The sequence below is a fragment of the Lampris incognitus genome, chromosome 2 (genome assembly GCF_029633865.1).
Source record: "Lampris incognitus isolate fLamInc1 chromosome 2, fLamInc1.hap2, whole genome shotgun sequence".
Taxonomy (NCBI): Eukaryota; Metazoa; Chordata; class Actinopteri; order Lampriformes; family Lampridae; genus Lampris; species Lampris incognitus.
This window is the reverse complement of record NC_079212.1, coordinates 78,659,806-78,675,802: the sequence shown is the minus strand read 5'-3', so window position 1 is coordinate 78,675,802 and position 15,997 is coordinate 78,659,806. Positions and strand designations below refer to the sequence as shown.

At 44.0% G+C, this 15,997-nt stretch overlaps 1 protein-coding gene across 1 annotated transcript in view; it reads left to right on the top strand.

The window, feature by feature from the left end:
* LOC130130505 (dihydropyridine-sensitive L-type skeletal muscle calcium channel subunit alpha-1-like) overlaps positions 1 to 11,897 on the top strand; it is a 357,791-nt gene extending 345,894 nt beyond the window's left edge. Inside the window, exons 39-44 of the mRNA XM_056300217.1 lie at positions 7,643 to 7,773; positions 7,981 to 8,115; positions 8,457 to 8,582; positions 11,228 to 11,304; positions 11,559 to 11,659; positions 11,764 to 11,897. Coding sequence (XP_056156192.1) covers positions 7,643 to 7,773; positions 7,981 to 8,115; positions 8,457 to 8,582; positions 11,228 to 11,304; positions 11,559 to 11,659; positions 11,764 to 11,897 — 704 coding nt within the window. The remainder of the gene's footprint in view (positions 1 to 7,642; positions 7,774 to 7,980; positions 8,116 to 8,456; positions 8,583 to 11,227; positions 11,305 to 11,558; positions 11,660 to 11,763) is intronic.
* Positions 11,898 to 15,997: the final 4,100 nt, after the last annotated feature.

Genomic DNA, 15,997 nt, shown 5'->3' with positions numbered 1-15,997 from the left:
AACACCAACAACACCAAGTCAAAAACAAGCTATCTGGTGAGTCTGTATGGGAAAGAGCTGCACAGTTCTGTGTCTTATTCTCTCCCCATGTCAGCAGATGCTATTCAAGTTAATGAAGCTAATTTGAGGTAGGTGGTCCTCACCCCATTCCACCACAGTGATAACCTCAGAGCCACATGTCACACTTTAACTATATGTTTTAAGTTAGTCGCTTTGTGAGTGACTGACTATGCTACACAAGTTCACACTGATTCAGCCAGTGACTGAACTGATTCAGCTAGTGACTGAACTGATTCAGCGAGTAACCGAACTGATTCAGCCAGTGACTGAACTGATTCAGCCAGTGACTGAACTGATTCAACCAGTAACTGAACTGATTCAGCCAGTGACTGAACTGATTCAGCCAGTAACTGAACTGATTCAGCTAGTGACTGAACTGATTCAACCAGTAACTGAACTGATTTAGCCAGAGACTGAACTGATTCAGCCAGAGACTGAACTGATTCAGCTAGTGACTGAACTGGCTCAGCCAGTAACTGAACTGATTCAGCTAGTGACTGAACTGATTCAGTGAGTAACTGAACTGATTCAGCCAGTAACTGAAATGATTCAGCCAGTGACTGAACTGATTCAGCTAGTGACTGAACTGATTCAACCAGTAACTGAACTGATTTAGCCAGAGACTGAACTGATTCAGCCAGAGACTGAACTGATTCAGCTAGTGACTGAACTGGCTCAGCCAGTAACTGAACTGATTCAGCCAGTAACTGAACTGCACACACTCAGTTCATTCATTCACCCCAGTGACAGAGAGGGGCTCAATTTAAGAAGGGATGAAGGGGATGCCATTTCCCCTGTTAAACAAACTGACAAAAACCAGCCCTTTGCAAAACTGCCATAACCATTCCATCACGTTTGAATTGGTATATCTTCAAGCTTTTGAGAAATGAGCAAGTGTGAGCTAGATGTTGAAAGTACATTAAAGAACAACAACAACAAACACACTCTCTCTGCCTCCTCCTTCCCTCCTGTAACCCCTCCCTCCAGATCAGGTTCATGTGCATGCATGGGTCTACCTGTCATAACTGACAAAACTGCCTGTCATCACTGACAAAACTACCTGTCATAACCGACAATACTGCCTGTCACAACTGACAAATCTACCTGTCATAACCGACAAAACTACCTGTCATAACCGACAAAACTACCTGTCATAACTGACAAAACTACCTGTCATAACCGACAATACTGCCTGTTATATCTGACAATACTGCCTGTCATATCTGACAAAACTACCTGTCATAACCGACAATACTGCCTGTCATAACCGACAAAACTACCCGTCATAACTGACAAAACTGCCTGTCATAACCGATAAAACTGCCTGTCATAACCGACAAACCTGCCTGTTATATCTGACAATACTGCCTGTTATATCTGACAAAACTACCTGTCATAACTGATAAAGCTACCTGTCATAACTGACAAAACTACCTGTCATAACCGACAATACTGCCTGTTATATCTGACAATACTGCCTGTTATATCTGACAATACTGCCTGTCATAACCGACAAAACTACCTGTCATAACTGATAAAGCTACCTGTCATAACTGACAAAACTACCTGTCATGAGAGTATAATGTATCCATAGTAACACCAGGATGAGAGTATAATGTATCGCAGTCAATCATCTTTTCATGTAAATATTCTTTGTTACACCAACATTGTTTTTGTGAAGCAGTTTTACTTAGTGGTGAGGTATTTTTACAGATAAAGGTCACAGTATCCAAAGCACTGACACCTTGTGTGACCAACTGTCAAAGGTCTGTAATAACACCATGAAGAGAGAAAAATATATCATGGTTTATAATCTGTTCCTGTAAATATTATTCTTTTAGCTACACACATATTGGGGATCATTCATGAACTGGTGTATGGGCTTACTCAGCTTCTACATAGTTTCTGTGAGACGAGCTTGAGGGCTAAAAACCTCATAAGTGTGTAAACACAGTTGTGTGTGAGATCATTTCATGAATGAGGTTCATTGTTCCTTACTACTACTACTACTACTACTACTACTACTACTTTTGGCTACTCCCGTTAGGGGGCGCCATAGTGAATCATCCGTTTCCATGTCTTCCTGTCCTCTGCATCTTCCTCTGTCACACCAGCCACCTGCATGTCCTCCCTCACCACATCCATAAACCTCCTCTTTGGCCTTCCTCTTCTCCTCTTCCCTGGCAGCTCCATATTCAGCATCGTTCTCCCAATATACCCAGCATCTCTCTTCCACACGTCCACACCATCTCAATCTTGTCCCTCTTGCTTTGTCTCCAAACCGTCCAACCTGAGCTGTCCCTCTAAAATGCTCGTTCCTAATCCTGTCCTTCTTCATCAACCCCAGTGAAAATCTTCACCTCTGCCACCTCCAGCTCTGCCTCCTGTCTTTTTGTCAGTGCCACTGTCTCCAAACCATACAACATAGCTGGTCTCACTACCATCTTGTAAACCCTTCCGTTTCACTCTTGCTGGTACCCTTCTGTCACAAATCACTCCTGACACTCTTCTCCACCCACTCCACCCTGCCTGCACTCTCTTCTTCACCTCTCTACTGCGCTCCCCGTTACTTTGGACAGTTGACCCCATGTATTTAAACTCATACGCCTTCGTCACCTCTACTCCTTGCATCCTCTCCATTCCACTGTCCTCCCTCTCATTTACGCATATGTATTCCGTCTTGCTCCTATAAAGTAGTTTTATTCTTACAGCCTACAAGTTATAGATTAAGTTATTTATAAGTTATAGATAAAATTAGATCACCATTTTCGTTTGGCCAGGGGAGACGAGCCTACTCAGCAGGGCTTCAGCCAACATCTGCCAAGCACGCAGATGTTGTGCTCAGCAGGTGTTGAAGTGACAACAAAGTGTACTGACAGCTAGGAGGTTCCCTGCGAGCTTCTCTGAGTGGTTCTATGAAGATGAGACCTTCTCGTTGTAGATGGACTCAGTTTGTCCATGTTAAGATGTATTTTGGAGTGAAGTTCAAACAAAAAAAAAATATCTTACACACTGTAGCTTAAACCAAGTAAGTAGAAATAAATATGTTTCTAATATTTAAATTATCTCCATAATAGAGATTTGCACACCAGCTCCTAAATAGTTTGGTGTAAGAACAGTTTTAATGACGAAGCATATGTAGGCCTATGGCTACAGTTTAAAAAGTGTTTGTATTTCTTTCAAGCCCCCACCCCACCTCTGCCCACCATCCACCAGACCTCACCTCCGTGAACTTGGCACCCCATGTAATCGGAACATGAATAAGAATATTGTCATCCATTAGTGCTGCGTTTGTGCTGATTTGTGCCACAAAAACTATAATTTTTGTGCTGTAATGCTTTTTGAGATACTAAACATTACATTTTATAAACTGTGATGTCAACCTGCATCCCATTATGTCCAAATCATTCAAAACGGGTCTCGTTTGTAGTATACGTACAGAATAATAATTTTAGTTCTTCATATCGTATATGTCTAGAACAATACTTTTAGTTCTTCACATAGTATATGTCTAGAACAATACTTTTAGTTCCTCATATAGTATATGTCTAGAACAATACTTTTAGTTCCTCATATAGTATATGTCTAGAAAAATACTTTTAGTTCTTCACATAGTATATGTCTAGAATAATACTTTTAGTTCTTCACATAGTATATGTCTAGAACAATAATGTTTAGTTCTTCATATAGTAGATGTCTAGAACAATACTTTTAGTTCTTCACATTGTATATGTCTAGAACAATAATTTTAGTTCTTCACATAGTATGTCTAGAATGATACTTTTAGTTCTTCGCATAGTATATGTCTAGAACAATAATGTGTAGTTCTTCATATAGTAGATGTCTAGAACAATACTTTAAGTTCTTCACATGGTATATGTCTAGAACAATAATTTTAGTTCTTCACATAGTATGTCTAGAATGATACTTTTAGTTCTTCGCATTGTATATGTCTAGAACAATAATTGTAGTTCTTCACATAGTATTTGTCTAGAACAATACTTTTAGTTCTTCACATATTATATGTCTAGAACAGTACTTTTAGTTCTTCACATAGTATATGTCTAGAACAATACTTTTAGTTCTTCACATGGTATATGTCTAGAACAGTACTTTTAGTTCTTCACATAGTATATGTCTAGAACAGTACTTTTAGTTCTTCACATAGTATATGTCTAAAACAATATTTTTAGTTCTTCACATAGTATATGTCTAGAACAATAATTGTAGGTCTTCACATAGTATTTGTCTAGAACAGTACTTTTAGTTCTTCACATGGTATATGTCTAGAACAAAACTTTTAGTTCTTCACATCGTATATGTCTAGAACAGTACTTTTAGTTCTTCACATAGTATATGTCTAGAACAGTACTTTTAGTTCTTCACATAGTATATATCTAAAACAATATTTTTAGTTCTTCACATAGTATATGTCTAGAACAATAATTGTAGTTCTTCACATAGTATTTGTCTAGAACAATACTTTTAGTTCTTCACATAGTATATGTCTAGAACAATAATTGTAGTTCTTCACATAGTATATGTCTAGAACAATACTTTTAGTTCTTCACATCGTATATGTCTAGAGCAGTACTTTTAGTTCTTCACATCGTATATGTCTAGAACAATAATTTTTAAACGTGCGCCTTCATTTTGCACCTCGTTGTTGTCCAAATAGTTTTAAACTGGTCTCGTTGTTTGCACTGTGTCAGTGCTGTTTCTGGAGACTCGTAACTCATCAGGCAGGGCTGCCCTCCTCTCAGCCAGGACTCAGGACCAGCAACATGTAGAAACCATCAGATCACTGAATGCTTTGGCGTTGCATGTTGGGTATCAGGAAGCCGTTTTGTCAAGACCGTGTGCTGCCAACAGAAATAAAGATTAGAAGGTAAATCTAGACTTGTTGTGTTCAGTTTTCAGGTAGGTCCTGGAGAACAAAAGCTTACCTATATTCCAAACTTAAAATAATAAATACATCAGGTACTATTCACGTGATTAGCAAGACTGACTGCAGTGAAAAGGAAATTGTCACTTGCTTTGTGTGTTTATGCTGGAAGGCTAATGAATTAATCAGAATTGTTGAATGGCATTATTAAAGAGAATCACTGCTTTGGCTCTAGAAATTGTGAGTTAAAGAATCTTGCCTGCCAGCACAGGACAACACAGGACATACAATGTCCATTCAAGCTACACTTAGCTTTGTGGTTGGAGCATGCTCTGTGTGCAAGAGGTTCAGGCTCATTACACTGAGTATTTTTTACATTTGTTGAGTAACTAACAAATTATTCTTATTTTGATCAGATGCCATGGAAGCCAGCTTGTCATAAGATGATATGGTGAAAATCATCTTATCTGCTAGGGAAGACGTTGTTAAAGGCCAGTGTGTAGCACCTCTCTCAGAAAAAGTGTGGACACATCTGAGTCAGCTACTCCACAACATCTTGCCAAAGGCTTTATATACGTTTGTAAAATGGAACAGGCACAATACATGAGAAGTCGTGGGCTACAGTGATGATAAACAAATGAAAGGTGTACATGGAGAGAGTGACAGCCCTGACAGAATTTTTTTTTTTTTTATAAATTTATTTCTGATTTTTCCCTTTTTTCTCCCAATTTAGTGGCCAATTGATCCCTATTTTAATTCAAACACCCACCCTCGTATTGCATGCGTTCGCCAACTGCATCTCTCCGGCCGGCAGTCTCGAAGGAGACGCCTCCCCACTTTCGTGACAAGGCGAATCCAAGCCGAACCACTGTTTTTCCGACACACACAGAGACGCATTCACATGACGAACACAAACCGACTCCGCCCCCCTCCCGAAGACAGCGTTGCCAATGATTGCTGCTTCATCGAGTCCGGCCATAGTCGGATCTGACGAGACCGGGGCGCGAACCCCAGTCCCCAGTGGGCAACTGCATCGACACCAAGCCGATGCTTAGACCGCTACGCCACCGCGGACTACTCTGACAGAATAATTATGACCTGAACTTTGAACTAACACTTCCTTTCAAAAGATGGACAGAAATTTGGGATGAGGAAATCCTTTTGCTCATTCCGGCACATGCTCTGGCCCCACCCCTTTTTTTTTTTAAATCAACCATATCTTTATATGTTACTGCTTTTAATTTGATAAGAAGTGGATGTGTTGATTCTCTGTAAGTGATTTTATTTACAATTTGTATAGCTCTTTTTTGCAAGTTAACTTTAGGTATCTAACAGTACCTGTGGAGTGGCAAACTGGGGTGGTGCTTCCCATATTTAAAAAGGGGGAATGGAGGGCGTGCTCCCAATTATCGGGGCATCACATTGCTCAGCCTCCTTAGCAAAATCTACTCTTAGGGTATTGGAAAGGAGGCTCCAACCGATTGTCAAACCTCGGATCCAGGACGAACAATGCGGATTCCGTCCTGGCCATGGAACAACGGACCAATTCTTAACCCATGCAGAAGTGCTGAGGGAGGCATGGGAGTTTGACCAGTCAGTCTACATGTGTTATGTGGACTCGGAGAAGGCTTACGACCGTGTACCCCAGGGCACTCTGTAGGGGGTACTGTGGGAGTATGGGGTACCGGAGCAGTTGCTACAAGCCATCCGGTCCTTATATAACCAAAGTGAGAGCTGTGTCCATATTCTTAGCACAAAGTCAAACACATTTTCAGTCTCCGGTGTCTGTCTCCGATTCTGTTTGTGATATTCATGGACAGGATCTCAAGGCACAGCCAAGGTGAGGAGTGTGTCCATTTTGGGAACCTCACAATTGCATCTCTGCTCTTTGCAGATGATGTGGTTTTGTTGGCTTCACCAGAACGCGACCTCCAGCGCGCACTGGGGTGGATTGCAGCTGAGTGTGAAATGGCCGGGATGAGTCAGCACCTCCAAATCTAAGGTCATGGTTCTCTACTGGAAAATGGTGGATTGCTCCCTCCGGGTTGGGAATGAGTTGTTGCCTCAACTGAAGGAGTCCAAGTATCTTGGGGTCTTGTTCACGAGTGAGGGTAGGATGGAGCGGGAGATTGACAGGCAGATTGGTGCAGCGTCAGCAGTAATGCGGACATTGTACCGGACTGTTGTGGTGAAGAAGGAGCTGAGCCAGAATGCAAAAATCTCAATTTACCAGTCAATCTTCATTCCAACCTTCACCTATGGTCATGAGCTTTGGGTAGTGACCGAAGTGGCTGAAATGAGTTTCCTCCGTAGGGTGTCTGGGCTCAGCCTTAGAGATAGGGTGAGGGGCTCGTACATCCGGAGGGAGCTCGGAGTAGAGCTGCTGCTCCTTCGCGTTGAAAGGAGCCAGTTGAGGTGGTTTGGGCATCTGATTTGGATGCCTCCTGGGTGCCTGCCTTTGGAGGTTTTCTGGGCACGTCCAATTGGGAGGAGACCCTGGGGTAGACCCAGAACTTGCTGGAGGGACTACATGTCCAATCTGGCCTGGGAACACCTTGGGATCTCCCAGGAAGAGTTGGAGGGCGTTGCTGGGGAGAGGGACATCTGGAGTGCCGCCACCGTGACCCAACCCCAGAAAAGTGGCTGATGGTGAGATGAGATAAGATGAGTGATATAATGTTATCCCTGTTTTATCAGATGATGAGGTGACAGTAGGGAAGTTCTACGCCACTTTCCTAATCCAGGATTACTTCAGGAAACTGAAGAAGCGACAGGAAGAGTATTATGGCCACCGGCCAACCAAGAAGAATGCAACCAATGAGATACAGGTCAGCTCTCACCATGGTTGACTGATGTCAACTGATCATATTTAGGGTTGTTGTTTTTTTTAATGATCAACTGCATTTTTATCTTGCTTTCATCTTTAACCACTTTACTAATGCTACTTTCAGCTCTCCCTCTAGATCCCACATTGTTTCTTTTATCTCATATTGCCTCTGTCATCGTTCTGTCTCTCTCTCCCGCTTTCCCAACAGGCTGGTCTGAGGAACATTGAGGCAGAGGAGGAGGAGGCAGCTCCAGAGCTTCACAGGGCAATTTCAGGAGATCTGATAACTGAAGAGGAAACAGAGCGAGAAATTAATGATGCAATAGAGGAGAGCGTCTTCAAGGTGAGATAACTGAAGGCAGTGGAAGGTTGGAAACAGAAGGGTGAGAGAAGAAAATAAAGAAGGAAGCATTCATGGAGATAATTGAAAAGACTGGAAAGATGGGTGAGAGAGAGGAAAGTATGGAAGGAAGCATTCATGGAGATAGTTGAAAAGCTGTAAAGATCAAGACATTATACATAGGAGATTAAAGAGGACAATTTGAATAAATGATGGAGGACCAAAATGTAATGAGCAAGAACATAGAAAAATATACGTAGATATAGAAAACTGATGCGGTTGTTGCCAGATTAAGCTTTGACCATGTTTGTTGAAATCTGAACTCTTTATTTCCTCAAACTCAGAGACAAGGTGGTCTGTTTGGAAACCATGAGGATCCTTTTTCCATTGAAAGTGAGAAAGTCAATGGCTGCCAGGTGACCAGTCAGCGACCACTACAAATGACAGACGGGGCCAATATCAACAGCAATGTTCACACCAAACAGCACTGCAAAAGCAGTGCAAAACAGGGGTCTGTTTAAAGTTATGCTTGATGGTGTATTTAAATGTGTTAACTTTCACTTAGTGTAATTTCAGTGTTCCAAAGCATAGGATATACACCAGTACACCATTTTCTTTTGCTGTTGTAGTCTCTTGAGCAGGGCCTATTCATAGGTTTATTCAGCCTATTAAAGTCTAGTAGCCAAGGATACAGCTTCACTGGCCCACAGTGTTCAGATAGCCTCTGTCTGGATAGAGATCATGGAGTCTGTCTTTTTGTCTTGGCATGTTGGCTTTTACAGTTTCAGTCTTTAACATGGGTTGCCTGTAATGTCAGTAATCCTGGAAATTAAAGAAATAATTTCAATTAAATCTCATTGCTGCTTTTAATCAGAATTAGAATCAATTTATTGTCATCTCATTCATGTACTTTCATACACAAAAGAGATGAAATTTCATTTCTCCCAGCCCACAGCAGTGCAACCCAAAAGACAAAAAACACATATCCAAAAGAAGTCGACACCACCAAAATTATACAAAAATGGAGAGAATAGCAAAAAAAAAAAAAAAAAAACAGTCAACAACACAGTACATTCAGTAAATTTGCAACACAGTCCAAAAATGTCACTGTCCAGAGAACGAATGCCAGCCATGATCACCGTCGGAACTGCCGGTCTGCATGGGCTAGCAGTTAGCTTAGCCTGCCCCACTTCCACGTCCAGTCGGACCGCCCTCGGTGTTTCCTCTTCAGGCGCAGCTCCAGGTGGGGACCGTGGTCCCTGCACCTACCGGACCTAGCAGACCAGACTCCTTCAGCCGATCCAACGCTAGCTCTCCCAGCCAGACACCTTTGATACACCTCCCCCGTACTCCACACGATGAAACAAACCCAGACGCAGACAAAAACACTGCACAGTTGATGCTAGGCGAAGCCACTGCCAGACCGCCCTCAGTATTACCGGAACTACTGGTCTGCATGGGCTAGCAGTTAGCTTAACCTGCCCTGCATCCACATCCTGTCAGACCGCCTCACGTTCTGTCAGACCGCCCTCGGTGTTTCCTCTTCAGTCGCAGCTCCAGGCAGGGCCGTGGTCCCTCAGGACGCAGTAGACCAAGCTCTCCCAGTCAATCCAACGCCAGCTCTCCCAGCCATCAAACAAAATCGACAATCACAGACATAATTCTTCACACGATGACAAAAACTCAGATGCAGAAGTAGACATGGATAAAGACACTGCATCATCGGAACTGGGGGAGGCCGCTGCAAATGTGAGATCGCACCACCATTTTCCAACACCGGAAATTTACATTTGTTTTAATGTAAAACAAAAGTAAATCATGAAAGCAAATTATATCAATAACAAGAAATGACGAAATAAGTTCTGCAAAGACAGGGACCTTAATACAGGTGACATGGAGACTGCCATTACAGACATTGTCAGGCAGGGCATAAAGGTGATCATGTCCAAGAAGTCATCCCTATCCCCATACTGACAACCTAGTGTAGAGACATGCAGTAAGTGCCACATACTTGAAATGTATTGATTACAATATAGTCTATAGATATAGATATCGTCTATAGATCATCATCGTCGTTGGCGTCTCTCATGTCCGAAGGTCCATTCCAAGAGATTAAGGCATGTGCTTGAAACGACGATGGCTTGACAGTCCAAGGTGAGAATAAAAGAGATTGGAACAGCGTGGACAGGGAATAGTTGGGGGTGGACCCATTCCTGCAGCTGTCTGTTCTTGGCGGATTTTTCGGCGGCTGCACTTTTCTTCCGCATGCGTTTGTTTGTCAGTTTCAGCCTTGATGGAAGCAGCCAGGCAGGCAGCTCTCCAGCGCTTTAGATTTTCCGCTACTTTTTTCCAGTTCTTAGGGTCGATGTTGAAGGTGATCAGCATTTCCTTTATACAGTCCTTGTAGCGTTTTATGGGAGCTCCTCTTTTTCTTTGACCTTCAGTCAGTTCGGATTATAGAATTTGTTTTGGGAGTCTGTCGTTTGGCATCCTCTGGACGTGGCCAAGCCACCGCAGCTGGTGATGTTCAATTGTCGTCTCGATGGAAAGGAGATTGGCTCTTTCGAGAACTTGATTGTTGGTGACCCATTCTTGCCAGGAAATTCCCAGAATACCTCTCAGTTTTTGCTGGTGGAAGCGTTTCAGTTTATGGATTTGGTACTTGCAGAGGGCCCAGGCTTCACAACCATACAGGAAAGTTGAAAGAACCACTGCACGGTAAACCGTGATATTGGTTGATGTCTTGAGATCACAATCATAGAAAACACGGTGAGAAAGTCGGCCAAAGGCGGTGTGGGCAGCTTTCACAGTCTGGTGGTGATATCCGGTTCTAGACTGCATGTTTCTTCGAGGACACTTCCAAGGTACTGAAAGGATTGAACTTGTTCTATAGGTTGGCCATGGATGGTGATTTGAAGCGGAATTCCTGGGGTATCCTGAGGCACAACAGCAAGTGTTTTGGTTTTCTTGATGTTCACAGAAAAGCCAAAAGTTTCGTAGGCCTGAACAAAGGAGTTGGTGATCGACTGAAGACCTTCTGGAGTCATGGCAGGAGCAGCATTATCATCGGCATATTGAAGCTCAATGATGATGTTTGTTGATGTCTTGTTCTTAGCCCTGGAAACTGGAGATTGAACAGGCTGCCATCGAAGCGGTAACGGATGTTGACTTTACCATGTACCTTGCTGCAAGGTACATGGAAAATAACGTAGGTGCTAGAATACAGCTTTGCTTTACTCCACAATCCATGGGGAAAGGCTCGGAAAGGGTTCCACGGAAACAGACACAGCCTTTCTTATCATCACAGAGGGCGCCAATCATCTGGATGAAGTGGTCAGGGCATCCAGATTTGGATAACACGTCCCACAAAATGGCTGTCAGAAGAGAATCAGATGCTTTCTCAAGGTCGAAAAAGATGAAAAACTTTGTCTTCAGTTGTTCTCTAGCCTTCTCCGTGAGCTGTCGTACTGCAAAGATCATATCGGCGGTCCCTGTGTGGGATCGAAAACCGCTTTGGGATTCGGGGAGAATTTCTTCAGCCAGGGTGGTGAGATGATTCAGAAGGATCTGCGACAGAATTTTCCCAGCTGTTGAGAGGAGGGAAACTCCTTTGTAATTGCCGCACACTCTGTAATTTCCGCACACTCCTAGGTGAAGCGGTGGGCAGAGCTGTTGACACTCAGACTGTGGCTATAAACCGCAATATGGATAACATCATGGAGAAGCTTACAGCTTTGCAAAGGCAAATGGATTGTTTCGGAGACCAAAATGGACAAGGAGCGTAGTCGGGTAAATTGAAATGTGGCTACTTGCCCTTAGCCCAAACAATCCCAATCTTATCTGCTTTCGGCCCCCATAACCAGCACTGGCCTCGGCCAGGGCCGTTGCTGGATCAAAAACTCCCCTGGAAGAACACTGCAGTGAGACGCTCTTGCATTCCTTTCCCCGCTTCCAACAGACACCTGCTGATTGTCGACTCTGTCTGGGGCCTGATCAAGACAGTCTCCATGGCAACTTGCTGTGTTATCGCTATGACAATCCTGCGAACTTGAGACACTGGTTGGGACACCAGCCGAAGCGACTCACCAGGCCTACACATACACGAACTTTACATACATACATACACACGTACATATATGCAATCACGCCCCCCTACCCCCCCATCCCACGCCTTCGCCGCTTTGCACCCCCAGTGTGACAAGCAGGTCTGTGACCAGCACCCATGGCTGCAGGACCGGATGGCTGCTTGCCTGTGCTGGGTTCCTCCACCCCCACTCCCCCCCTCCCCTGTTGCAAGTCGTGAGCTTTCATGTTGTAAAGTATACTGATTTATGTGCTTATGTTGCTGAGGTTTTCTCTCCTATTCCCATACTGTACTCCCCACAGGAGCATAATCTGGGGGTTGCTTTTTTTTTCTCCTCCCCTCTCCTCGTGTTATGCTGTATTTTCTTCCATCCCTGTCTACCTCCCTTGTCATATTGTATGCATGTTTGTGTATATGTACGGACGGGTTGATGGTTAATTTCGCTGGCACTTGTGTCCAGTGACAATAAAGGTTACTTACTTACTTAGGTCCCCTTTTTTGAAAATGATAATGATGTTTGCGTCTCTAAAATCAGCTAGGGCGGTCCGGGTTTCCCAGTAGTAGTTCCCAGTAGTCCTCCATACTTGTACAGTTCTGCAGGGATTCCGTCGGAGGCAGCCACTTTGTTGTTGCGCACCAGAGCCTAGTGTAGAGGCATGCAGTAAGTGCCACATACTTAAAATGTATTGATTACAATATAGTCTATAGATATAGTATATAGTGTGAGTGTGTATATATGTGTGTGTGTGTGTGTGTGTGTGTATATATATCAACACGGATACAGGAAAAAAGATTTTAATACATTGCAGTACAGCCCTGTTTCGTGCGTCTCGCACTCATCAACTGCTAATGTGTTTACACAGAGAATCATACAGTTTGCGTTGCCCAGCATCACGCCCCTAATTTCGGTTGGACAGCGACCAATCAGATGGGGAAACATCCAAATTATAACAACCAATGGGGCATGTACTTATGATGCACTGCAACCAATGGAGGGGTAGAAAACATTACAACCAATAGGACTGGGGTTTGTTTTGAAGAGCATCAACCCCAATTGCATATTAGGTTTATTGGCAAAATGTACAGTTTTCCAGCTGTTTGCAATAAGCAAATTACACAATAACAGTTTAAATAGTTCAATAAAACTAATGTTACAAGGATTTTATCCAAATTCAACACAAAATGTTACTTTTAATGACTACTGCAGTCTCAAAATTATTCAACCCCCCTGAATAGAATCCCTCATAAGAGCACACATTTGCGAATCAGGTGTTGTCTCAAGCACACCTGATGCAACTAATCAAGGGTTTCATTAGTTGCATCAGGTGTGCTTGAGATAAAACATATCAAATAATTGGACTGGCTAGGGGTTTGTTGATGGTGACATTTGATTGCATGTTAGAAATATGGCTAAGTCAAGAGAATTGTCCAAAAAGTTAAGAGAGGAGATCATTGCCTTGCACAAACAAGGACAAGGATACAAAACGATAGCAAAGGCACTGACTGTTCCAAGGGATACAGTTGGAAGCATAGTTCGCAAGTTCAAAGTTAAAGGACAGTGGCTACACTACCTAGACGTGGCAGAAAGAGGACGCTATCAATGGCTGCCACCAGATTCCTGAGGAGGCAGGTGGTTAAAAACTCTCGAGTGACTGCAAAAGACCTGCAGCAATACTTGGTGGCAGCAGACACTGAGGTTGCAGTTTGCACAGTAAAGGCCCAAACATACACGGGCGGAACGTACGCGGAGCGGACTCCGCGAGGAATGTCCGCAGTCATTTGGGCTTCCATAGTCAAGCGCACTTCCGCGTTGTAGTTTCCTGTAAAACTGTCCGTGAAACACTATGCTACGTTACCCACAATACTTGCGCGTTGTTTACACTCTTCTGTCATGGCGTCCGACACTGACGACGAGGAATGCAGATCGGTGTCACATTTATTGGAGGTCGATGTGAAAAATACATGCCGAGCAGTCTATTGTGTGACACTGGTGCGCGGCGCGGACTCACCGCGGTCGTAAAATCTGAGTTTTGCGCGCACAGGGCTTGCGGACGTCCGCTTTTAGTCCGGCGGAGTCCGCTCCGCGTACGTTCCGCCCGAGTATGTTTGGCCCTTAAGGCACATACTAAACGCTGAAGGGCGCCATGCCTGAACTCCAAGACATACACCACTACTGACCCAAAAGCACAAGAAAAGTCGGCTCCAATATGCTCCAAGCATGTATAAATAAGCCAAAGAGATTTTGGGATTCTCTTCTGTGGAGCAATGAAACAAAACTGGAACTTTCCAGGCCAATGGATCAGCGGTATGTCTGGAGGAGGAAGAATGAGTCATACTGTGGTGACCCACATCTATATAACTAGAGACATTCACCTAAGAGGTCAGTGTACCGTTAAGGGAAGAGGCCAGGGGTCAGATAATGCACTTCCGCTTCCGGTACACAGTTCAGTGTCGTTGTCGAACGTATGACATGCAAAGTTGGAGCTAGTAAACTACCTCGACTACGTCTACTCTCACGTCTCCTGTCTCGTTGTTTTCTAACTCCACATTGGTGACCCCGACGTGATCGAACTACTAATACGAGTATGTCTGACAACGACGACGCCGATGCTAACAACATGGCTATTGCTAACGCTAGCATTTACACCGCTACTGTGAAGCTACCCGACTTTTGGCAGCATAATCCACGGCCGTGGTTTCAACATGTGGAAGCCCAGTTCCAGCTGAGAGGGATAACGCAGGATGCAACGCAGTACTTCGACGTAGTGGCGGCCTCAAATGTCGTGGCTGCAGGACGACACTGGCCTGATTGGCTGTATTCAGCACTTTGTGCCAAACAACTAAACTGACCAAAAGTCAAATGTTTCAATTGCCTGTACGAGACTTGTGACTTTAGAGGTGGTCTCGGAATCATAGGCGCTATCTTCACTGATGAGTGCATCTATGACCTGGGGTTGCTGCTGTGTTAAGTTAAGCACCCGTAGGGGGAGCTGTGGGATATGTAACCGAGACTGGGCGGGGAAATAAAGCATCTTTCTATTTCCGGACATCAGGAGAAGCGGCAAGATGGCGGAGGGAGCGGACGCGGCATAAACAGCTCACGTAACAAACCCTGAAACAGACAAACTTGGACAAAAAACTCACAGGAAACTTTCTCTGTTTGCGTTGGAATCTATCGGAGTCGCTCTTAGAACTGAGTAGGTCATTTCGGTCACTTTCTAAAGCACACGCTAAACTAAAAATGGCTAAAGCTAACGCGAAGCTAAAGGCTCTCCAAATGCACGACTTCTGCGGTCCAGAGAACATGGAGACAAACGCCAAAGATACAAAAACACCCTTACACCTCCTGCTAAGCTGCCAGGTCCTCAGGAAAACAACCTTACACCTCCTGCTAAGCTGCTAGGTCCTCAAGAAAACACCCTTACATCTCCTGCTAAGCCGCCAGGTCCTCAGGAAACACCCTTACATCTCCTGCTAAGTCGCCAGGTCCTCAGGAAAACACCCTTACATCTCCTGCTAAGCCGCCAGGTCCTCAGAAAACACCCTTACATCTCCTGCTAAGCCGCCAGGTCCTCAGAAAACACCCTTACATCTCCTGCTAAGCCGCCAGGTCCTCAGGAAAACACCCTTACATCTCCTGCTAAGCCGCCAGGTCCTCAGGAAAACACCCTTACATCTCCTGCTAAGCCGCCAGGTCCTCAGAAAACACCCTTACATCTATTGGTTAATTGCAAACCACTTGCTGTGCTATGATATCAACTCTGATATCTCGGCTGCTCCACTTACTGACCACAGCATTAT